General features: G+C 63.8%; 2 protein-coding genes across 2 annotated transcripts; both read right to left on the bottom strand.

The window, feature by feature from the left end:
- Window positions 1–192: 192 nt before the first annotated feature.
- Window positions 193–5452, bottom strand: LOC104568031 (adhesion G protein-coupled receptor E3). Its single transcript, XM_088534683.1, has 12 exons — window positions 5351–5452; window positions 4702–4870; window positions 4508–4630; window positions 3702–3874; window positions 2913–3077; window positions 2646–2840; window positions 1975–2210; window positions 1805–1871; window positions 1572–1663; window positions 791–959; window positions 563–658; window positions 193–246 (listed from the first exon to the last, which is right to left on the bottom strand). The coding sequence occupies exons 1-12, from the start codon at window positions 5450–5452 to the stop codon at window positions 193–195; spliced, it is 1641 nt and encodes a 546-aa protein (XP_088390809.1).
- A 3503-nt stretch (window positions 5453–8955) lies between these two features.
- VAV1 (vav guanine nucleotide exchange factor 1) lies at window positions 8956–20943 on the bottom strand. The gene is made up of 27 exons (XM_088534692.1): window positions 20740–20943; window positions 19692–19808; window positions 19542–19600; window positions 19383–19448; window positions 18489–18597; window positions 18324–18419; window positions 17680–17748; window positions 17013–17119; window positions 16395–16491; window positions 15935–16030; window positions 15738–15806; window positions 15100–15186; window positions 14431–14516; window positions 14034–14166; window positions 13672–13781; window positions 13484–13585; window positions 12785–12882; window positions 12535–12554; window positions 12382–12427; window positions 11912–12048; window positions 11197–11262; window positions 10990–11021; window positions 10294–10410; window positions 10113–10200; window positions 9885–9999; window positions 9130–9278; window positions 8956–9038 (listed from the first exon to the last, which is right to left on the bottom strand). The coding sequence occupies exons 1-27, from the start codon at window positions 20941–20943 to the stop codon at window positions 8985–8987; spliced, it is 2529 nt and encodes an 842-aa protein (XP_088390818.1). The 3' UTR covers window positions 8956–8984.
- Between the last annotated feature and the right edge of the window lie 2382 nt (window positions 20944–23325).

Genomic DNA, 23325 nt, shown 5'->3' with positions numbered 1-23325 from the left:
CTCCTCTGAGAAATGCAGGGAAATGAGTTGTTCCTGAGGGAATATGGCTCAAAAATGGGTCAGAAAACTGCTGGAAATGGGTCGTTCCTCAGCAAAATGCTGGGAGCAGGTTGGGTCCTTTGCGGAAAGCAGCTGGAAGCAGGACGTTCCTTAGGGAAAGGCTGGGAATGGGCCCACAGGGTGATGGGACCTTCATTTCTGCCACTCGCAGCCTTCACTGCCCCGGGCCGGGGGTTTCTCCCCTTCCTGGAGGCAGAAGGAGCCGCGTTGGGTTGAGGCCAAGGGTGGAGGCCCCCAAGGAGGACGAAGCTCTGGGGGTTCCTGCATCATCCTCAGCCCCACCAGCCCCCCAGGTGTCCGGGCAGCCCCCACCCTGGGCCACCCTATAGCCCCCTGTCCCCTTCCCAGGGCCCTTGGAGGACCCGTGTGTCCTGGTGGCCCTCACATCTCCTGGGAGACCAGGGTGTCCGGGCTGCTCTCCCAGTGCTGCTGGAGGACCCAGATGTCCAGGTCCCCTCCCTGTGCCCCAAAGGGACCCGAACACCCGGGCCGGTCACCGTACCGTGACGGAGGTGATGTTCATCGACGTCATCGTCACCTCCGTGCTCTCCGCTTTGGGCCTGAGGGCCCGTAGCCACTTCAGGTACTGCTCTGTCACCTGCGGCCACACACAGTCCGTGTCCCTGAGTGTCCTCCACGAACCCTCCCATCCATCCAGATGAGCCCCAAACCTGACCCGACGGCACCAACGCGCTGGGGACGTTGACCGCCCCAGACACGGGGGCCATACCTGCCGGTTGAGGAGGCAATGCACAACGTAGATGAAGACACCTTGGAGGCTGTTGAGGCCAGTGAAGAGGAAGGCCATGACCGGAGTGCCTGAGCGCGTCTGCAGCAAACCCAGGCCCCACGTGCAGCCCAGGATGAAGACTTGGGCAAGCGCCTTGAACGTCAGCGTCCTGCGGGGGCAAGTGCTGCTGAGCCCGTGTGGAGCTTCCGCCGCGTCCTGCCGGCCCCCAAGGCCCCCAAATGGGTTTGAACCCAATGAAACTGACCCGACACAACCCACATTGATCAAACTGAATCCAACCCAACCAAACCGCATTGATCAGAATCAAACTGGAGCCAACTCAACCCAACCCAACCAAACCATGTTGATCCAAATCAAACTGGACTCAACCCAACCAAATCTGACCCAACCCAATTGATCCCCAACAAAACAGCACTGAATTGAATCAAATTGAACCCAACCAAACATAACCCGATCAAACTGCGTTGATTTAAATCAAACTGGACTCAGCCCAACCAAACCCAACCCAACCCAATCAAACCACATTGACTCAAATCAACCTGAATCCAACCCAATCGAGCTCATCAGAGCCCAACTAAATCACATTGATTTGAATCAAACTAGATGCAAACAAACCCTATGCAAACCAACTGAACCCAACCCAACTGAACCCGACCAAACCGCATTGAAACGAATCAGACTGAACCCAGCTCAACTGAACTGGTGTTTCCTCCTGTTCACCTGCAGCAGAGGCACTGGAGGAGAAACCTGCTGGACCCACCTGGTGCTTTTGAGGGAGGAGACATCCTTGTTGAGGGTGGACAGCTTCTCCTGCAGGATCCAGAGGGTGGTGAGATAAAACACCAGGTTCACCTGGGGAGCAAGAGCTGCTGAGCGAGGCCGGGCACTGCTGCGGTCACCGTCTTGCCAGTAGACGGGCACCAATGAACCGTGACGTTAACCTGGAATCCACCAGATTCCAAGGTCCGAGAGAGGAGAATGGGAAAGACCTACCAGGATGATGGCGCAGACCGGGCCGACGAAGCTCCACACGAATCCTCCCTTTGTGGTCAGCCAGCAGCTAAAAGGCAAGAGGGGGAGGAGGAGAAAAAGATCCCCCAAAACCCAACCACAAGAACCGGGGTGAAGATGGAAGAGGAAGGAGGGCCAAAGCTGGCACTTACTGCTTGCTGGTCCCATAGCCGCCGGGGTTGATGGCGATGGAGATGGCCACCACCAGGGCCGGCAGGCCGTAGCCCGCGGGGTAGATGTAGCGCTTCCTGAAGCGGCTGGCGCTGGTGTAGTTGACCACGCGCAGGTTCCGCACGGTGAGGAAGAGGTGCAGGCCCTCCAGGAACATCCAGGTGAAGCAGGCGAGGAAGAGGTAGTGGAGAAGGCCGGCCACGATGGCGCACGCCAGCTGGGAGGAGGGACAGAGATGGAGGCCGTCAGGGTCTCCTGGAAAGACCCACCCCAGAGAGGGACCATGGGTGCCCCCGATGTCCCCATGCAGGTGCCCAGAAAGGTGGTGGCATCTCCAACCTGTGGACTGGATGTGGCCTTGGGGAATCTCATGTGGTTGTACCTGTGTTGAGTTGACCCATAAATGTCCCTCCAACCCCAGATACCACAAAATTTCAGGTCTTGAATCAGCCCAGAAAGAGAAGAGACCCCACAGCCTTGAGGAACCTCATGTGGTTGGACCCGGTGAGTTGGGGTTGGACCGGAGACTTCCAGACGTCCCTCCAACCCCTAATGCGGCACCCTGAACCCTCCTGGAGAGGGACAGGGCCCACAGCAAAGGGGCCAGAGACGACCCTCGAGCCGGACATCCTCGTCCCCAGGTCCCCGGTACCGGATTCCTGACGGGCCGCATGGCCGCGAGGAAGAGGACGTCGGCCATGAGGAGGCAGATGCTGAGCTGCAGGTGCAGGGCCACGCTGACGTTCCAGAGCGAGCGGCACAGGAGGAAGGTGCCGATGGCGAGGACGAGGCCGAGCACCGACAGCGACAGCCCCACGCAGGTGACCAGCTCCAGGGCGAAGCTCTCCTGCAAGGAGCCGCCGCGTGAGCCGCCCTCTCCCGGCCCGGAACACCGCGTCGGCGCCAGCGCCGGACCCACCTCCGTGTCCACGATGGCCATGAGGACGGCGAAGCTGGAGAGGTGGCGGCAGCCGCACGTGGTGGAGACGCGGTCGCCCGCCAGGCGCTCGCAGCCCCACTGCGACCAGCGGGCGCTCGCCGGCTGCCAGGACACGCAGCGCGCGGCCTCGTCCGCGCGCGGATCCTGGGGGGACACGCGCGTTGGGCGGCGCACGGAGCCACGGGCACATCCGCGTTTCCCGGGGTGCAAATCCCGCACGCTGGGGCCTTCCGGGCACCCCAAACGGCGCCGTGAGCGGAGCAGCGGATGGGGCTGCAATTCCCGCAGTGTTTGCAAATCTGTCCCGTGCGCTTGGACGTGCCAGGTACCCAGAATGTCACCACACGTGACTCTATGCACAGAGCTGCGGATGCACCCGTGTTCCCAACGGTGTTTGCAAATCCCTCCTGTGTGCTTGCACGCACCAGGTACCCAGAATGTCACCACACGCGACTCTGTGCACAGAGCTACGGATGCATCCGTGTTCCCAACGGTGTTTGCAAATCCCTCCTGTGTGCTTAGATGCACTGGGTACCCAGAACGCCACCACACGTGACCCTGTGCACGGAGCTATGGATGCATCCGTGTTCCCAGTGGTGTTTGCAAAACCCTCCTTTGCGCTTGGACGTGCCGGGTACCCAGAACGTCGCCACGTGTGACTCCATGCACAGAACTACGGATGCAGCCGTGTTCCCAATGGAAACCCCCACGCTCAGACCCGTCCCGCGCGCGGAGCGACGCTCTGGCCGCCCTTGCGCTGACACCCACCCTCCGGTGCCGCAGCGTGATGGTGACGGGCTGCGCGAGGCTCGCGGGGCGCCCCACGGTGCAGCTCACGACGCGCGAGTTGAGGCTCCCCGGCGGCGCGTCCCCCTCGGCGCTGCCCACGTCCAAGGCCGCCTCCAGCTCCCGGTAGGCGATGAAGGCCACGGCGCCGGCGCCTCCGGGAAGCGGCGAGCGGGTTTGAGCCGCGGCGCGTGCGAGGAAACGTGGGGCACGCGACACCGCACGTGTGCCGCGTCGTGCAGCAGCACGTGACGAGCGAGCAGCAAGCGAGCATTGAGCATGCAACAAGCGTGTGACAAGCATGCAACGAGCGGCAAGCACTCAACAGGCACACAGCGAGTGTGCAACGAGTGTGCAACAAGCGTGCGATGAGCGAGCCGTGACCGAGTGTCAAGCGCACAACAAGCATGCGATAAACACGCGATAAGCATGCAATAAGCACGCTATGAGCACGCGACAAGCGAGTGACGAGGGGGTGGTGAGTGTGCAACAGGCGAGCAGCAAGCAAGCAGCAAGCGTGCAACAAATGAGCGGCAAGCGTACAACAAGCATGCAACAAGTGTGCAACAAGCGCACAGCAAGCATGCAACAAATGAGTGGCAAGTGCACAACAAGCATGCAACAAGTGTGCAACAAGCGCACAGCAAGCGTGCAACAAATGAGCGGCAAGCACACAACAAGCATGCAACAAACACGCATCGAGTGAGCATGCAGCGAGCGCTGAGTGTGCAACAAGCGAGCGGCGAGCGTGCAAGGTGTGCAAGGAGCACACGAGCGTGTCGGCTCACCCGTCCCGGTGCTGCTGACCACGGTGCTGCAGCGGATGCTCATGGAGTCATTGCCGGCCTGGAACCCCAGGACGGGGTCCCCCAAGGAGCAGTTCTCGTTTGTCACCAACTGGGCTGCGGCGCCTGCAGCGAGACGGGGGGCTCAGGCGGGGGGACAGCAGGAGGGACGGGGGGACAGTGGCATCGTCACCTACTCATTGCATCCGTGGAAAAGGTCTGGAGCGTCAGCTCGGCCCGGTGCGTGGCGGCCTCCAGGACCAGGACCTCGGTGGCCTCCAGCAGCAGCTGGGCGGCCGCCGTGGCCTCGGGGCGCTGCTCCTGCTGCAGCCGCGTTGTCACATTGACGAGCGGGGCCAGGGTTTCCTGCGGGGGGAGCACACGGGGTAGGGGCACCCACGTGCAATGGGGGGGGTGCACACGGGTGTGCATGGGCAGGTGCACATGTGTGCATGGGGAATGCACGTGTGTGTGCAAGGGGGATGCATGCACGTGTGCGTGGGGTGCAAAAATTGCATGCGGGAAGGCACAGGGTGCATGGGTGTGCATTGGGGTGCACATGTGTGCAAGGGAGATGCACGCGTGTGGCAACGGGATGCATGCACGTGTGCAAGGGGGTGATGCATGCATGTGTGCATGGGGGTGCATGCACGTGTGCATGGGGTGCAAGCGTTTGCATGCGGGAAGGCACAGAGGTGCATGCATGTGCGTTGGGGATGCACACGTGTGCAAGGGAGATGCATGCGTGTGCAAGGGGGATGCACACACGTGTGCAAACGGAATGCACACGTGCGTGCCTAAGGGGGGGCCCGCTCACCGGGGGGCACACGCGGGGCTGGCACCGACCTGCAGGCTGTTGTCACCGCTGCCGCCGGGGCCGCTGCCACCACCGCAGGCCGCCTGTAGCCGCCGGGCTGTGGCGTTGAAGATGCCGCACAAGCCGCCCATGTCGTCCTGGCGGCCCCAAAACCAGCTCTTTCTGTCCCAAAACGGGCCCCTTTCCACCCAAAATGCACCCTCGCCACACCAAGGATGTCCTCCCCAAACCCCAAAGCAGCCCTTTTCCGCCCAAAACAGGCTCTTTTTCAACCAAAACAGGCCCACATCCCTCACCAAGAGTGCTCTGCTCACCCCAAACACCCTTTTCTGCCCCAAAGCGCCCTCTGTGCATCCAAAACAGGTTTTTTTCCACCCATCCCATGAGTCTTCAATACCAAATCCCCCCTTTTCCACCCGAAATGTCCCCTTCTGCATCCAAAGCAGACCCAGTTTTGCCCAAAAGCGTCTTTTTCCACACAAAACGACACTTTAACACCGATTTCCCCCTTTTCCACCCCAAATCATCCCCCAAATGCCCCCCCAGTGCTTCTCCCACCCCCCAAGCCTCATTTTTTCCACCAAAAATGCCCTTTCTGCATCCAAAGCAGCTCTGGTTTTGCCCCAAACAGACCTTTTTCCACCCAAAACGAGCCTTCACTGCCAAATCTCCCTTTTCCCACCCCAAATGCACCCTCTACTCCCAAAGCGTCCCCAAAACGCCTCCCCAGAGCGCTTTCCACACCCCTAAAATCCCCTTTTTTCCCACTCCAAATGCCTGCCCTGCACTCTGCACCCAAAGAGGCACCGGTTTTGCCCAAAACGGGCCTTTTTCCACCCAAAAGGCAGCGTGTACCCCCGGGGCCGGGCGCTCGCAGAGCCTCCATGGAGCCGCGTCCTGCGCGGAGCCGATGTCACACGTGGGGAGCCGCTCTGGGGGGACCCGGGGCTCAGCACTGGCCCCAGTGTCACCCCAGGGAGAGGGGACACGGGGGGATGCGTCTGGCACCCCATTGGGGACACAGGGCCCGATTCTGAAGGCGGCACTGGGGACATGGGGTCCAATCCTGCACCCCTTGGGGGGGTCATGGGGACAGACCCTGCACCCCATGGCAGGCAGGGGGGACATGGGGACAGATCCTGCACTGGGGACAGACACAGGGTCCGGTCCTGCATCCTGCGGGGGGGACACGGGGACAGATCCTGCACCCCACTGGTGGGGGGGGACATGGGGCTGGGGACACTGGGGACACCGGGGACACCGATCTCACACCCTATTGGGGACATGGGGCCTGATCCTGCACCCCCCAGAGGGGACACGGGGCTGGGGACACCGGGGACACCAATCTCACACCCTACTGGGGACATGGGGCCCGATCCTGCACCCCCCCAGAGGGGACACGGGGCTGGGGACACTGGGGACACCGGGGACACCAATCTCACACCCTACTGGGGACATGGGGCCTGATCCTGCACCCCCCAGAGGGGACACGGGGCTGGGGACACCGGGGACACCGATCTCGCACCCTACTGGGGACATGGGGCCTGATCCTGCACCCCCCAGAGGGCACATGGGGCTGGGGACACCGGGGACACCGATCTCACACCCTATTGGGGACACAGGGCCCAATCCCGCACCCCCCAGAGGGGACACGGGGCCCGATCCCGCATCCCACGGGGGGATCCCGCCCTGGGGCTGCCCCCGTCCTCACCGGTGCATCCGGGGCCGCCGTAGCCCGGCCGGCAGAGGCAGGCGAAGGAGCCGGGTTGGTTGATGCAGACGGACCGGGCCGGGCACGGAGAGGGAAAACCCGCGCACTCATCCACGTCTGCGGAACGGCAGCCGTCAGGACGGGGGGGAACGCAGAAACACCCCAAAATCCCTCGAAATGGGCCCAAACGGCGCCCGCACCCAAGCAGTCAAACGTGGTGTTGCTCAGGGGACGCAAGAAGAAGCCGGGGCCGCAGCAGCAGGACAGGTCCTGGTGGGACCCCACGACGCAGCAGGAGCTGTTGGCACAGACCAGCCTCCCGCTGCAGGGCCCTGCGGGCGGGAATCGCGATGAGCAGCCCCCCAAAATCCCCAAATCTGGCCCCAAACCTGCCCGAAAGCTCCACCAAAACCCCCCCGTAAAGCAGGCAGAAAGTCCAAATCTGCCCCAAATCCAGTGCCCCCCCCACCCCTCTGCCTCCAACCCCTACCCGAATCTGCCCGAATTCTCCCTAAAGACACCTCGAAAGGAAGTAAAAACCCACAAGTCACCCCAAATGCAGTCAAAGGCCCCCCACTGCCCAAAGTCTCCCATCACAGGCAAAACTGTGTCCTAAGAACTCCCAAATTCTCCCCAAATCCAGCCCCAAACTTGGGCAAAAGGTGCCAAAACTGCCCAGCCCCCAAACTCACCCCAAATGCACCCCAAATCCAGCCAGAAACCGCCAGCCCCGTCCAGAACCTGCCCTCCCGCCTGCACCAAACTCTCCCGATTTCACCCTAAATCCACCCAAAACCCACCCAGAAAGTCCCAAACCCAACGCCCCGCCCCGGACCCCCCCCCCGCCCCAAAGCCCCAACCCGACCCCGAACCCCACCTGGATGCCCCCCCCGCCCACAAAGACCCAAAACGGCCCCGATTTGCCCCAACCTACAGGCGCGCGCGAGCTCCGCGGTGCACAGGCAGCCCAGGAGGCAGCAGAGACCTGCCCGGACGGGGGGGACGGGGCTCAACCCCCCATTTGGGGGCTGAGACCCCCCCAACCTCCCCCTTGGGCTCTAGGGGCCTCCCCGGCCTCAACCCCCCGTCCCAAACAAGAGGCTTCAGGGGGGTCTCCAGACCCCCCCCCCACCCCGGCAGGGCCAAAATCCCCCAAATTGGAGCTCAACCCCCCCCACAAACCCCAACCCCCCCAAATCGGGGTCAGCCCCCCCCTCCCTGGGTTAAAACCCTCCAAATTCAGACTCAGCCTCCTATGGGGGCACTGAAATACCCCAAATGGGACCCCAACCCCCCAATCAAAGCTCCTTTTCCCCCAGGGGGGCTAAAATCCCCCCAAATTAAGGCTCACCCCCCCCCCCACGATGGGTGCTGACCCCCAGCAATGGGAGCAGGAGGCTCCGGCATCGCGGCCTCATTCCGGGGGCCCGGAAGCGGCCGGAGCCGGGCGGAGGGGGCATTTCAACACCCACGGTGGCACCTGCTTCCCCTTTTTCCCCCCTATCTCCCCCCATCCCGTGCCTCAGTTTCCCCCTTTCCCCACTCACCCCCGAGCCCTGGGTGCCCCATGGCGGGACGGGCCCCCCCTTCCCAAGGAAGCTGGAGGCTCCCCCGGACACTCCGGACGCGGCGGCAGCGGGAGGGGAAGTGGCGGCGCCTCCCCCCGCTCGGCCAACCTCCCCCCAGGGCTGAGGCCGGCAGCAGCTCGGCGCATGTAACGCCCTCATCCGTCCTCCCGCTCCGCGGCTCCCCCCTCCCCGCGGGCGGAAACTCGGATCCGCAGCCTCTTCCCTCCTCCTCATTTATTGCCCCTCCTGGGGGGATTTATTGGGGGGGACTATAAATTAGTTTGGAAGTGGGGGGTGTCTCCAGCATGGCCGGCCACTGGTGTCCTCATAGGGGACACTGCTGACTCCCCCCACCCCAAAATCCGGGATCCAACAAGGCCGGGGTCAGCAATATTCCGAGTAATCCTCCTCCACGTAGTTCGCCGGGAACCAGCCAACCTGGAAAGGACACGGGGACACATTGAAGGGGGGGCTGTCTGGGGGGGTCCCCAGCATTCTGGGGGGACATGGGGAGGTGGGGGGTCCCTACCCGCCCGTAGATCTCCCCTTTCCACCAGCCCGGGTGGCCCTTCTTGCTGAGGATGCGGATGACGTCGCCCTCCTTGAGCGTCAGCTCCGTGCGGTCCCGCGCGCAGAAGTCGTAGCGGACCTTGGCGGAGCCGAAGTAGCGCACGGCGCCTGCGGCGGGGACATGGAGGGGACAAGGGAGCCGCCAGGTCGCCCCTCTCGGCCCATCCCTGCTCCTTCTCTACCTGTCGTCTTCGGTTCTGTCCCATGCGGCCCGTACCATGGCCATCCCTCCTTAACACGGTCCTTCAGACTTGGTCCCCTTGGCCCCTTCCTTGGGCCATCCCTTGGCTGTTGACCTCAACCCTTCTTTTTTGAGCCGTATCTTGGCCATCACCCTGGACCTGTCTCTCTGGGTCCATTCCTTGGCCCATTCCTTGACCATTCCCTTCAACTCATCTCTCTCAGCCCATCCCTTAATGGTCTCTATACCCCCATCTCTTGCCTGTCTCCTTGACCATCTCCCCACGTTGACTCGTTCATTCCTGTCGATCCGTTCTCAGCTGATCCTCCTGCTCGATTGTCTTGAGCCATCCCTTGACCATCCCACCTCAGCCAATGCCCTTGGACCCCATGACACGTCCCTTGCAGCCCAACCCTCAACCATTCCCTGTTGGCCGCTTGTCCCACCGAGCTCTCCTAGGACATCCCGAGACAAGAGCTGAGGCCACCACCTCCACCCCCACCACCCTTCGGGTGCCACCCCACGGACCCTACCAGGTGGCCGGGGGCTGGCCCGGTGCTCGGGCTCCTTGAAGGGGAACTGCAGGACCGTGTCAAGGGCTTTGAAGCAGTCCTTGAGCGAGTTGCGCTGGTAGAACTCCACCAGCTCCTGGGGACCAAGCAGGGGAGGCACCAGGGTCACCAGCAGCCCCAGCGTGGGCCAGGAGGTTCCTCCCAGCGGGAACCAGGACATCCAGGATGGAAAAGGAGCTCCCCGCTCACCACCAGCCCCTTGAAGGCCTTCTTCTCCGTGATGCGGTAGAGCCCCTCCGCCGTCATCACCTTGATGTGTTTGATCTCCGCGCGGTACCTGGGCGCGGGGACGGCAAGGGCGGGCGCTCAGGCTGTGATTGTCCCCGCCGTGTCCCCCAGGGACGTCCCCCACCGCTCCCACGGACGTTACTTGATGCTGATGGCGAACTCGCCGGCGTCCTTCACCCGCTGCCGCACCAGGAAGGTGCCGTCCGAGCGGGGCGTCAGCAGCTGCTCGGCCTCCCCGCGTTCCATGGGGCCTGCGTACCTGGGGGCGACAGGGTGAAGTGGGGGGCTGAGCCCCCAGCCCACCCCCCTAGCCCCATATGGGGGATTTGGGAGGTCCTGGAGAGAAGGGGGCCCCGTGGGAGGCTTGGTGGGACCTTGGGAGCTAAGGGGTGACATCAAGGGAGGATCTCAGGGGAGGTCTGGGAGCTGTGGGGAAGCCCAAGGGGGAATGGGAGATCTTGGGGGGCTATAGGAGACCTGGGGGAGCTCCAAGGAGACCCCCCAAGGGCTGAGGGAATCATAGGAGGGATATGGTGACCTGGGAGAGGATTTTGGGGGGGTGGGCATCAACAAGAGGGAAGAGGAGACCCCAGGGAGGACCTGGGGAGGTCCCAGGACCCATGGGGAGACCCTGGAAGGGCTGGTGGGGACCCGGGGAAGGATTTAGGGGGCTCCTGGAGCAATGGGAAACCCCCAGGAGGGATGGGGAGACCCAGAGGAAGATTTGGGGGACTCAGTTTTGGGGTGATCCCGGGAGGGAAAGGGGGACCAGGGGAGAGTTGGAAGGGGATGAGGAATGGGGCAACCCCAGGGAAGGATCTGGGGCCCCAGCACTGACCAGAGGTAGACGGAGAGATCCGGGAGCGGCGTCTGGGGGCAAGAGAAGCAGAGCTGGGGGGTCAGAGCTGGGTCCCCCCACCACAGGGTCCCTCCCATCCCCGCTGTGACCCAGGGACAGCCCCATGGTCCCCAGGTCCCTCCAGCAGGATGCAGCGTCCTCCCCCCGGGGCATTTCGGGATGTCCCCCCATGGGGTGGCTACTCACGCAGACGTAGGGCCGGACGGCCGAGCAGGGGAACCAGCCGGACTCGCCGGTGGCCGCGTTCCTGCCCTGGGGACAAAGCATCGTGACACCATGTCCCCCCACACCACCGCTCCTGCGGGACTGGCCAGGCATGACCAAGAGGGTCCTCATGGTCCCAGCAAGGCCATGGGGCAGCCCAACCCTGCTGCTGGTCCAGCATGGACCTGGAGGGCGGCTGTCCCTGTGGTGGGACCTGCCTGCGATGGCCGTGGCGAGGGGCAGGATGTCCCCATGACGGGGATCTGCCCGGGATGGCCATGGCGAGGGGCAGGATGTCCCCATGATGAGGACTTGCCTGCGATAGCCATGAAGGTACAAGATGGCCCCATCATGGGTTCCAGCCTGGCATAGGCATGAGGGTCCTGGAGGTCCCCACCATTATGGGGGTCCGGCCTGGCCAAAAGGGTCTAGGATGTCCCCATCATGGGGTCCAGGTGGGGATGGCCATGAGGGTCCTAGATGTCCCCATCACCATGGGCGTCTGGCCTGGGATGGCCAAAAGGGTCTAGGATGTCCCCATCACAGGGTCCAGTTTGGCATGGCCATGAGGGTCCTGGATGTCCCCATCATGGAGGTCTGGCCTGGGATCACTATGAGGGTCCAGGCTGTCCCTATGGTGGGGTTCCAGTCCAGCATGGCCCCCAGGGTCCATCCCCACCATGATGATCCCCCTTACCTGCCACCAGAGCTGCTCGACCTCCGCCCTCGTCACCTCCACGATGTCCCCGGGGCTGAGGCGCAAGGGTGGCCCCATGTTCCCCGGGGGCGGGGGGATGCCGCTATAGGGCTGGTTCGCCTCCATCTTGGGTAGTCCTGATGAGGAAGGGTCCCAGATGTCCAGGTCACGCATCCGTCCCCCACAACCACCCGTCCTTCAGAATGGGACCTGCCACCCCCGTCCTGGGCAAGCTGGACCCCTAAGGCCACCCCTGGCCCATGGCTCCTCTTGGCCTCACCCCACCCAGGCCTTGACCAACCCAAACTTGACCCACCAGTCCTTGGCCCACCCTGGGCTCCATCTGTCCCTCAGCTCACCCAGGGCTCAACCCAACCAAGTCCTGACCCATTCTTTGGTCCACGTTGGCCTCCACCAACCCAGTCCTTGGCCCACCCAGGTCACAACCGTGTGGGGACACCCACACTCACCCAGGTCCCCCCGCTTCTTCTCAGGGCCCGGCCTCTGCAGCTTGTTCTGGGGAAAAGCCAGAGGCTGATGAACCTCCTGGAGGAGGCAGCGACCCTCCTGGAGGAGGGAAATGTGGGGCATTTTCACCCCCTTTTGACCCCTCTGGCTGTTACCTTTCTGGCTGCAGCTGAATCTGTTAAAAAGACAGGAAAAGCTCGTTAAAAGCTCATTAGTTAAGGGGCTACTTCAATTGGCCCTGATTAACACCTGGCCCTCATGAGGCCCATCTCGATACATGGTTGGGGGCTGCTGCTCGTTGGCTTCGTTAGCTGAAACTGCCAAGGGCATCCCACAATGCCCTGCTCCACCATGGCCAAGGGCATCCCGCCATCCCCGCTCCCCGTCCCACAATGCCCCGCTCACCATGGCCGCTCTTGCCGCAAGGCCCCACGCGCCCCAGACACTCCTTGTGGGCCGGGGTCCGGCACCGGCTGCACCGATAGCCCTGGTAGAAGGTGCCCCTGGAGGGTCCCAGGGATGGGTCAGGGTGGGGGGTGCCCCCCGCACCACCCATGTCCACGTCTGCCCCAACCCACCTGCCCTTGGGCCACCACCCGGTGCATGGCCCCTCTTGGCCTTGACCAACCCAACCCTTGGCCTTGACCAACCCAACCCTCGGTCCACCCAGGACTTGACCCACCAGCCCTTGGCCCACTCATGTCTCCATTTAACTCTCAACCCACCCAGGGCTTGACCCAATCAAGGCCTGATCCATTATTCAGCCCACCAAGGGCTTTACTATTTGGCCCATCTTGACTTCAACCAACCCAGTGCTTGGCCCAAACTGTCCCTCAGACCATGCAGAGCTTGTCCCACCCACCCTGGGCCCATCCATCACTTGACCATTCTAGTCTTGACCCATCAGGGCCTCAACCCACCAGACCCTTGGCCATTTCAGCCTTGGCCCATCAGGGCTTTGACCCACCAAGGTCTCAACCCACCCAATCATCATCCCACTGAGCGAGGACCCACCCCAGGCTCCCAAACACGCCAGAGACCCCGAGCCTCCTCTCTGAGGGCACTTTGACCCCTCTTCACCCCATTTCCTTGGCGGGTACCTACCGCAGCAACATCTGGCAGGCCTTGCAGGACGTGGTATCCTCAAAGGAGAACATCTGGAACTCATGCCCATCAGCCAGGGCGTGCTCAGGGAAGATGTTGGAGCTGGGGAGAGATGGGGTGACCTGCGGGGGGCTGCATGGTGCCACGCATGGGGCAAATCCCACCCCCTGCCCAAGCTGGGGACCTACAGAGCCATCTCGAACTGCTCCATCCACTTCTTCTTGAGCTCTTGGGTCTTGAAGAAGAGCTCGTAGCCCTGGAGCCCGGCTGTGTCGATCAGCAGGAACGTGTGGGTCCACTGTGGGCACAACCACACACTAATGGTCACCGGGGGCCCGGACGCCTGGGTCCACTGGGCCCAGACGTCTCAGTCCACCGAGGATGACCAGGTTCATTGTGGAATGGATCCACCAGCCCGGAAGACGACACTTGTTGATGGAGGGACGTTGACACCAGGTTGCCAGGGTGGGAGAGCCCCGGACACCTGGGTCCCTCAGCCACCAGGTGCCACCAGAGGGGCCCGAGCTGGGTCCCCAGGAGGGGCTGGTACCTTCTTGCCGTCGCGGGGGCCCAGCCCGCCGTCCCGCAGCTGGTGGCTGTGCAGGTCCACGACGTCCTTGGCCTCGAACGAGTCCCCCCGGCGCTTGCAGATGATGAGGGCCTTGTCCAGCAGGAACCCGTACCTGGGCGCGAGGATGGGGACGTGGTCTGGTGTCCCCAAGGCCACCTGGCAACCCTGGCATGTCCCCACCACAGCCCTGGCAAGCGTCGTGCCTTGTCCCCTACCCAAATACCTGTGTCCTCACAGGTGTCCCCATGGCTGTCACCACCTCCCTGCAGGTGTCCCCACGGTCACCACCGCTGTCCCCATTTCCCCCCACACATCCCCACAAGAGCCCCACATCCCCACAGGTGTCCCCATGTCCCCACGTCCCATCCAGCGCCACCTGTCCGCCTTGGTTCGACGCTCAGCGCTGGAGACCTTCAGCTCCCCGTCGATCTTGGGGCGCCCAAACTGGGCCAGCGACTGCGGCTGTGCCAGGAGCGGGGACACAGGGACATGGTGGGGACACGGGGGAACACACGGAGGGACATGGAGGGGACAGGGGGTTCTGGGGTGATCGGGACGGGGCATGGAGGGATCTGGGTACAGGGAGCCAGAGTGGGGGGACATCATTGCCAGGTGGGGGAACAAGGAGAGGGACACGCGTGGGGGACAGAGGGATTGAGGGAGGGAGAGATGGAAGGAAGAAGGGATGAGGGAATGGATGGAGGGAGGGATGGAAGGATGGAGGGAGGGATGGAGGGAGGATGGAGGGAGGATGGAGGGAGGGATGGAGGGAGGGATGGAGGGAGGGATGGAGGGAGGGATGGAGGGAGGGATGGAAGGATGGAGGGAGGGATGGATGGAGGGAGGGAGGGATGGATGGAGGGAGGGAGGGAGGGATGGATGGATGGAGGGAGGGAGGGATGGATGGATGGATGGAGGGAGGGAGGGATGGATGGAGGGAGGGAGGGATGGAGGGAGGGAGGGATGGAAGGATGGAGGGAGGGATGGAAGGATGGAGGGAGGGAGGGAGGGATGGAGGGAGGCCGGGGTTGGGGTGAGGTGGCACCATGTTCTCGATGCTCAGCTGGAAGTTCGTGATCTGCTTCAGCGTCTCGTTGTCGCGCTTCACCTCGTTCACGCACTGCGCCAGGTCCTGCGGGGGCGGCCGTGGGCCAGGGACCCCCAGACCCCGGGACCCTCCAGGTCCCCAGGACCCCTCTACCTCCAGCACCCCCCAAGGACCCATCTAACCTTCCCAAGACACCTGGACCCCCCAGATTCTCCATGATCCCCCTCCCAATCTCTGAGGATGTCCAGGAACCCCCCCAAGACCTCTCCAAGACATCCCAAGACCTCTCTAAGACCCCTAAGACACCCCAAAAACCTTGTAAACCCCCCCCAAGAACCCCAAGACCCCTTCTAGGACCCCACAAGATCCCTCAAGATCACTCCAGGACTCCCAAGCCCCCCCCAGGATCCCTCCTACCACCTCGCAGGAGCTCCAAGACCCTTTATAACCTCTCCAGGTTCCCCAAGATCCTCCCAGGACCCTCAGAACCACCCCCAGTACCTCCTGTATCCACGGGACCCTCCAAGACTCCCCCAAACCTCTCCAGGACCCCCAGGACCCTCTCCATGACCTCTCCAGACCCCCTAGGATCTCCCCAGCAGCTCCAAGACCCCCTTGGACCTCCCGTCGCCTACCCTCATGGCATCCAACGCGACGCGCAGGTTCTCCCTCTCGGTGGGCTCTGGCGTGTGCTTCACCAGCTCCTGCCAGAGCCGGGTCAGGATTGGGGACCCCCCAGTCCCCTTTGGGACAGGCACCCGGGAACCCCCCTGGGTGAAGACCCAGGTGCCCAGGAAACCCCTCCCCGAAAGGGCCCAGGCGTCCGGCGCACCTGGAGCAGCAGGTGGTACTTGAGCACCCGTTGCATGGGCACCATGAGCAGGTCCCGCAGCGAGAAGCGCCCGTTGTTGGCCCGTTGGGAGCACTCCTGGGGGATGTCACAAGGGTCATGGAGGTCATGGGGGTCATGGGGGTCATGGGGGTCATGGCAGGATTGGGGTCACAGTGGCCAAGGATGAACAAGGGTCAAGGAGGTCCTGAGCGGTCATGGAGGGGCCACTGAGGTCATGGGGGAGTGACAGGGGTCACATGGGGTCAGGGGGACACACGGGGGTGTCACAGGGGTCATGGGGACAACACATGTAGGTCATGGGGTCGTGGGGACCGAGGGAGCACAGGGGTCACGGGGACGGTCCTGGGGGTTCGGGGAGGTCCCAGCGGGTCAGGGAGGCCCTGGGGGGTGCTGAGGACCCCGGGGAGCTCCGGGGGCCCAGGCGTCCGGGAGGCCCCACCTGCAGCTTCATGCGCAGGTCGGTGGCGGTCGCCAGCTGGTCCAGGCGGCGCGAGGCGGCTTCCACCTGGCTGCAGTAGCGGCCGTAGAGCAGGAACCTGCCCCAAACGGCCCGAAATGGCCCCAAAATGGCCACCATGAGCCCCTATGTGTGCCCGAACCAGGCTATGCAGCAACTGGCCCCAAATGGCCCCAAATGGCCCAAAACAGCCTGACCTAAGACCCATGGGTCCCATACTGGGACTGGGGCCCCTATGAACCCCCACTGCTCCCCCAGACCCTCCCAAGGGCCCCTAGGAACCATCAGACCCCCAGGGAATCCCAGGGACTCCCCAGGACCATCCAGGCCCTCCCATGACCCCCCAAGGACCCCCAGGACCCCCCAGGGACCCCCCAGTCCCCTCATGACCCCCCAAGGACCCTCGGGACCCCCCCAGGGACCCCCCAGTCCCCTCATGATCCCCCAAAGACCCTCAGGACCCACCCAGGGACCCCCCAGTCCCCTCATAACCCCCCAAGGACCCTCAGGACCCACCCAGGGACCCCTCAGTCCTCTCATAACCCCCCAAGGACCCTCGGGACCCCCCGAACATCCTCGGGGACCCCCCCAGCCCCTCACCTCTCCTTGTAGGTGAGGAAGAGGGGGGGCAGCCCCCGGACCCCCGCGCCCCCCCCCAGCGCCTCCCGCAGCTCCGCCAGGAACTGCCGGTGCAGCTGGAGCAGGTCCTGGGAAAGGGGGGGGGGGCATCGCCATGTCACACCCTGGACACTGGGACACCAAGACCCCCCCAGGGACCCCATGGATGTGGGGACACCCCCCCAGGGACACCGCTGAGGACCCTGGACCCCCCCACACCCGGCAGGGACATTGGGGACACTCCAGGGACACCCAGACATTCTGGGGACCTCCCTCCCTCCCTCCCCAAGGACACTGTGACCCCCTGGGACATCGGGACACTCTGGGAACACCAGGATCTCCCTCCCCTCTCCCCCAAGGACACTGGGATCCCCCAAGGGCACAGGGACACCTGGGACACTCCCGGGGACAAGGGGACATTGGGAGCCCCTCCAAGTGACAACCCCCTCACCAGGGATCTCCTGGGCCCCCACCCTAGGTCACCCAATAGGGGGTCTCCCCTGACATGGGAAGGGGATTCCTGGGAGCACCGGGAGCGCTGGAATGTTACTGGAGGGATCCGTGGGAGTCACTGGGAGCACTGGGGTCACTGGGGACACTGGGGGGGTCACTGGGGACACTGGGGGGGTCCCTGGGGACGCCGGGGCACCTCGATGTTGATGAAGATGCTCTCCAGGTCCTGGGGCTGCAGGAAGCGCCGGAGAGGCCGAAGGAAGTGCTGGGAAAGGGGGGAGAGGGGGTCACTGGGAGCCCCGGGAGGGGACACTGGGGACACCGCTTGGGCACGGGGAGGCTCTGAAGTCACTGCGGGGAGGCAGATTGGGACCCCCCCCTCAACTTCCCTGGGGGATTTTGTCCCCATGTTCCCAATCCCATTCTGGTGTCCCCAGCCTCATCGCTGTGTCTCCATCCCTGTGTCCCCATCCCTGTTCCCATTTCCATGTCCTCAATCCCACCCCTGTCCTCTTCCCACGTTCCCAACCCCTATATCCCTTCCCCAATGTCTCCATGACCCCATTCCCATGTGCTCCTCCAGGCCACCATTCCCAACCCCAACCCACCCCCATGTCCCCATCCCTGTGTCCCCATATTCCCGTCCCAATGTCTCCATGACCTCCTCCTCACGGACCAGTCCCCAGGCCACCATCCCCAAACCTGTCCCGTCCTCAACCCAGCTCCACGTCCACATCCTGTCCCCACATCCCCACGTCGCCATCCTTGTCCCCACGTCCCTCCTTCTGTCCCCGTTCCCCTTTGAGGGTGGGGACGGGGCCCTCCTTGTCCTCATCCCACCTGGCAGATGGATTCCAGCGTCTCCGTGTACTTCTCCTCCGTCTGCCAGATCTCCTGGAGGCAGCAGAGCTGCTTGTCCACCCCGGGCGCCTTGTGCTGCGGGGACAGGGCCGGTTCAGAAGGGGCCCCGGCGTCCGGGAGGGGCCCCGGCGTCCGGGCGCTCACCGTGGGCCCGGGGGCCTCCGTGCGCATCAGGTCCTCGTAGATGTCGTCGCCGTCGGTGCCTTCGGCCTCCATGCAGTCGTAGAGGTCGTCGTCTTCCTCCGCCGTGTCGCTGCGCCAGCCCCAGTGCTGCCCCACTGCCGCACCACGGGGCCCCGGAGTACCCCCAAGTACCCCCAAGTACCCCCCTGTGCCCCCTCGGAACCCCAAATACCCCCAAGTGCCCCAAAGTGCCACCCAAGTACCTGAAGGTGCCCCCAAGAACCCTCCCAGAACCCCAACATACCCCCAGTGTGCTCCCGAGTACCCCCGGTACCCCCAAAGTACCCAAGTACCCCCCGTACCCACTCAGGACCCCAAAACACCCCCAAGAACCCCCTGGTACCTCAAAGTACTCCCAGAGCTGCCTGGGCCCCGTAATAGCCCATAGATCCCATCACGCCCCATGTGTCTCCAATCCAATTACTCTCTATTACCCCCAGTTACCCTCTAGTACCTCTCAGTACTCCCTAATACCCCTTTAATGCCCCTCAATGCTCTCTCGTACCCTTCTAATGTCTCCAATACTCCCTAACGCTCCCTTAGTGCCCCTCAATACTCCTCTAATACCTCAATCCTCCCTAATTCCCCTCTAATACCTGCAAATACTCCCTCTAATAACCTCTAATACCCTCAATGCCCCTCTAATACCCCCAATGCACCCTAATATTCCCACATACATCCTAATACTCCTCTAATACCTCTCAATACCCCTCTAATACCCCTCATAGTCCCTAATTCCCCTCTAATACCCCTCAGTACTCCCTAACACTCCACTAATACCCCCCAGTACCCCAATGTCCCTCCAAAGCCCCTCGATAGCCCCCGGTACCTCTGTCCCCACCCAGCCCCACTCACTCGATGACGTCCGAGAGGCCGCTGTAGACGTCGTCATCCCCAACGCTGTCCTCGGCCGGGAAGGGCCTGTGGGTGGCGGGTGCTCGGACGCCGGGGCCCCCCATGGGGTCCCCTTGGGGGATAAGCGGGGTCCCGGATGCCGGGGCCCCTCGCACTCACGTGAACCCTTTGCTCTGCGCGATGGGGGTCCATGAGAGCGTTGAGAGGGTGTCTATGACCTGGAGACAGACGGGGGTCACAGCGGGGTGGGACAGGTCCCCGGACACCCGGTCCCCTGTCCGGGGACACGGGCCAGACCGCCGGTCCCACCTTGCCGAAATCCTGCACGTCGAAGAGGTCGAAGGCGCCGAAGAGCTGGTGCTTGCGGAGCCCAAACTTGTCTGCACAGGCAGCCAGGAAGGTCCGGATGTTCTTCAGGCAGAGGAACTGCAGGCGGCAGCGTCACCACCATGTCACCATCATGGCACCGTCGCCACCATGGGGCCATCATCAACACGCCACCATCACCAACACGTCACCATCATGGCACCATCATGGCACCATCATCAACACGCCACCATCATCAACACATCACCATCATGGGGCCATCATCCTCATGTCACCATCACCAACACGTCACCATCACGGCACCATCACCGTCACGCCACCATCGTCTCACTGCCACCACCACTGTTGTCATCACTGCCACCATCACGACCATCACCATTGATGGACCCATAGATGTCACCATCAATGGCACCGTCATTGCTACCACCACCGTTACTCTTCCTGCCATCATTGTTGTCACTCCAATCATCACTAGTGCTGCTGTTGTCACCATCACCACCATCCCCGTTGGCATCACTGGCCATCATCACCATCACCACCATCATCCTCAACACTGGTACCTCCATTGGCACCATGACCACCATAGTTGCCATCACCACCATCACTGTCCTGTCAACACTGCGACCACCATCACTACCACTGCCATCGTCACCATGACTCCATTGTCCTTGGCACCACCATTGTCACTGCCACCACTGTCACCGTCACCACGACTCTCGCCATCACCGTGCTCCTCACAGTCCTCATTGGTGACACTGCCGGCACCACCGGCGCCAGCGCTGTCACCGCCCCTGGGGTGACACATCCCCCGCGCCCCACGTCCTTGCGTCCCCCTGGCTCAGGGCTCAGGGCTCCCGGACGCCTGGGCCCCACCAGCCGCCCCAGCGGCTCCGCGGCCCCATGGTTAGAGCTGGGGAGGCCCCGGACGCCTGGGCCCTCCCCGCGCCATCCTGTTTCCTCTCCCCCCGCGGCACCGCGGCCCCTCCCCCCCCAGCCTTCCTGTTAACCCCTTGGGTGCCACCGTCCCCACCTGGGACATCTGTGGCCGGGGGTTGATGTCGCGGGGGTGCACGGCGTGGGGCAGCAGCGTGTTGAGGAGGTGGCACAGCAGGACGCCGTCGCGCAGCGCCTGCGCCAGGTCCGACACGCGGCCCCCGGGGCTGTTGGCGCGGTGGCCCGCGGGCAGCACCCGCGCGGCCACCAGCCACTGCGTGCACTGGCGCCAGGTCTCCATGGGCCTCCCGGAGCGGCCGGAGCGCGGGAGACCTCGGGGCTTCCCAAGGGGGCCGAGTCCGGGAGCAGCGGGATGGAGCGGCCGCTCGGAGCGGGGGAGGCCACGGAGCGTCGGGGTGGTGGGACCTCCTGGAGCGGCCGAGCCCAGGGAACGTCGGGATGGAGGGTCCTCCTGGAGCTGTTGAGCCCAAGGAACGTCGGGATGGAGCTGTTGAGTCCAAGGAACGTCGGGATGGTGGTTCCTCCTAGAGCCGTTTAGTCCAAGGAATGTCGGGATGGAGCTGTTGAGTCCAAGGAACGTCGGGATAGCGCGTCCTCCAGGAGCCGTTGAGCCTCAGGAATGTCAGGATGGGGGGTCCTCCTAGAGCTGTTGAGTCCAAGGAATGTCGCAATGGCGGGTCCTCCAGGAGCCGTTGAGCCCAAGGAATATCGGGATGGAGCTGTTGAGTTCAAGGAACGTCGGGATGGAGCTGCTGAGCCCAAGGAACGTCGGGATGGAGCTGCTGAGCCCAAGGAACGTCGGGATGGTGAGTCCTCCTAAACCTGTTGAGTCCAAGGAACGTCGGGATGGAGTCGTTGAGCCCAAGGAACGTCGGGATGGTGGGTCCTCCTAGACCTGTTGAGTCCAAGGAATGTCGGGATGGAGTCGTTGAGCCCAAGGAACGTCGGGATGGTGGGTCCTCCTGCACCAGCCGAGTCCAAGGAATGTCAGGTTGGGGGTCCTTCCTGAGCCGTTGAGTCCAGGGAATGTCAGGATGGAGCCGCCGCGTCCCGGGAACGCCGGGATGGCCGAGCCGAGGGATGGCGGCACCTCCCGGCTCTGGGGCCGGCGCGCCGGGGGGTCCCCGTGGGCCGCCCGGATGGGGCCCGCGGCCGCCCTGGGGCCCTGGCGCTCGGCGGGGCCGGAAGTCGGGCCCGCGGTGGCGCCTGCGCCGGGAGGAACCGCCGGCCGCGGGGCCTTGTGGGTAGAGCGGGGACCGGCTCCGGGCTGCCCCTGCTGCTCCCAAACCCACGGGTTTTGAGCCCAAATCGCCCCCTCGGCGGGACCAGCGCGACCCTCTTGACTCCCCACCGCAGGCCCCGCCCCCAGGCCTAGCTCCTCCCCGTGTGTGGCCCCACCCCCTTGTACCACCCCCTTCCTCAGGCCCCTGCCCTGGCATTGGCCACGCCCTCTCTCGTGGCCACGCCCCCAGCACACAGGGGGCGGGACTACGGGATGTGACCACGTAGCAGGGGGGTAGAGCCCCGCCCCCAAAGACACGGGAGGAGGGGCTTGCAGAAAGGGGCGGTGCCCGGTCATATGGGGGCGGAGCCTGCGCAGAAGGGGCAGGGTCTATGCGGAAGGGGCGGGGCCTGGCTCTGCCAGGCACGGGGGGGCGGGGCTTCCCCGGACGCCTGGGTCCCTCCCGGAGGCTGCTGGGAAGGGTCAGTGGCCGTGGGGCCGCCCTGCTCTGCTGTGTCCCCACGTCCCTCTGTCCCCACGTCCCCATGTCCCCAGGTCTCCGGCGCCAGCCCCCTGTCCCCGCGTCTCCATGATGTCCCCAGCGCCAGGCGTGTGTCCCCTCATTCCCGTGTCCCCATTTCATGTGGTCACCAGGCCACCACATTCCTGTGTCCTCATGTTGCTATGTCCTTGTGTCCCCATGTCCCCAGGTGGCTCCCCATGTCCCCATGCTCTTGATGCAAGGTGGGTTCCTGTGTCCCCATGTCCCTGGTGCCAGATGCATCCCTTGTCCCCGGTGCCAGCTCGGTTCCGTGTGTTCTTGGTGCCAGGTGGGTTCCCATTTCCCCATGTTCCGTGTCCCCAGTGGGTTCCCATGTCCCAATGTCCCCATGTTCTCACGTCCCCAGTGCCAGCTGGGTTCCCATGTCCCAATGTCCCCATGTTCTCACATCTCCCAGTGCCAGATGAGTCCCCATGTCCCCATGTTCCTGTGTCCCTGGTGGATCTCCGTGTCCCAGTGCCCCATGTCCTTGTGTCCCCAGTGCCAGGAGGGTCCCCATGTGCCCATGTTCCTGTGTCCCTGGTGGATCTCCATGTCCCAGTGCCCCATGTCCCTGTGTCCCCAGTGCCAGGAGGGTCCCCATGTGCCCATGCTCTGCATCCCCAGTGGGTCCCCATGTCCCAGGGTCCCCATGTCCCCATGTTCCCAGTGGCAGTGGGTCCCCATGACCCCATGTTGCCGTGTCCCCAATGCCAGGAGGGTCCCCATGTGCCCATGCTCTGCGTCCCCAGTGGGTCCCCCGTCCCAAGGTCCCCATGTCCCCACGTCCCTGCCTCCAGGTGGGTCCCCAATGCCCCCGTGTCCCCGTGTCCCCCGGTGCCAGCCCCATTCCCGTGCTCCGTGCCAGCCCCACCACCGTGTCGAAACACCCTGGCCCC

The sequence above is a fragment of the Tinamus guttatus genome, unplaced genomic scaffold (genome assembly GCF_059628265.1).
Source record: "Tinamus guttatus ecotype Peru unplaced genomic scaffold, ASM5962826v1 Tinamus_guttatus_pri_ptg000587l, whole genome shotgun sequence".
Lineage (NCBI taxonomy): Eukaryota > Metazoa > Chordata > Aves > Tinamiformes > Tinamidae > Tinamus > Tinamus guttatus.
Note: the sequence above shows the minus strand (reverse complement) of the source record. Positions and strands in the feature narration are given on the sequence as shown.

Excerpts from the sequence above, each read along its gene's own strand:
- LOC104568031 (XM_088534683.1), bottom strand. The coding sequence starts at position 5,452 with ATGGGCGGCTTGTGCGGCATCTTCAACGCCACAGCCCGGCGGCTACAG. Across the intron at positions 1,664-1,804 it reads CGGTCTGCGCCATCATCCTG|GTGAACCTGGTGTTTTATCT; the intron begins GTAGGTCTTTCC and ends CTTGCTCCCCAG. Across the intron at positions 659-790 it reads ATTGCCTCCTCAACCGGCAG|GTGACAGAGCAGTACCTGAA; the intron begins GTATGGCCCCCG and ends GTGTGGCCGCAG.
- VAV1 (XM_088534692.1), bottom strand. The coding sequence starts at position 20,943 with ATGGAGACCTGGCGCCAGTGCACGCAGTGGCTGGTGGCCGCGCGGGTG. Across the intron at positions 17,749-18,323 it reads CGCTGGAATCCATCTGCCAG|CACTTCCTTCGGCCTCTCCG; the intron begins GTGGGATGAGGA and ends CCCCTTTCCCAG. Across the intron at positions 13,586-13,671 it reads GAGCAGTTCGAGATGGCTCT|CTCCAACATCTTCCCTGAGC; the intron begins GTAGGTCCCCAG and ends ATCTCTCCCCAG.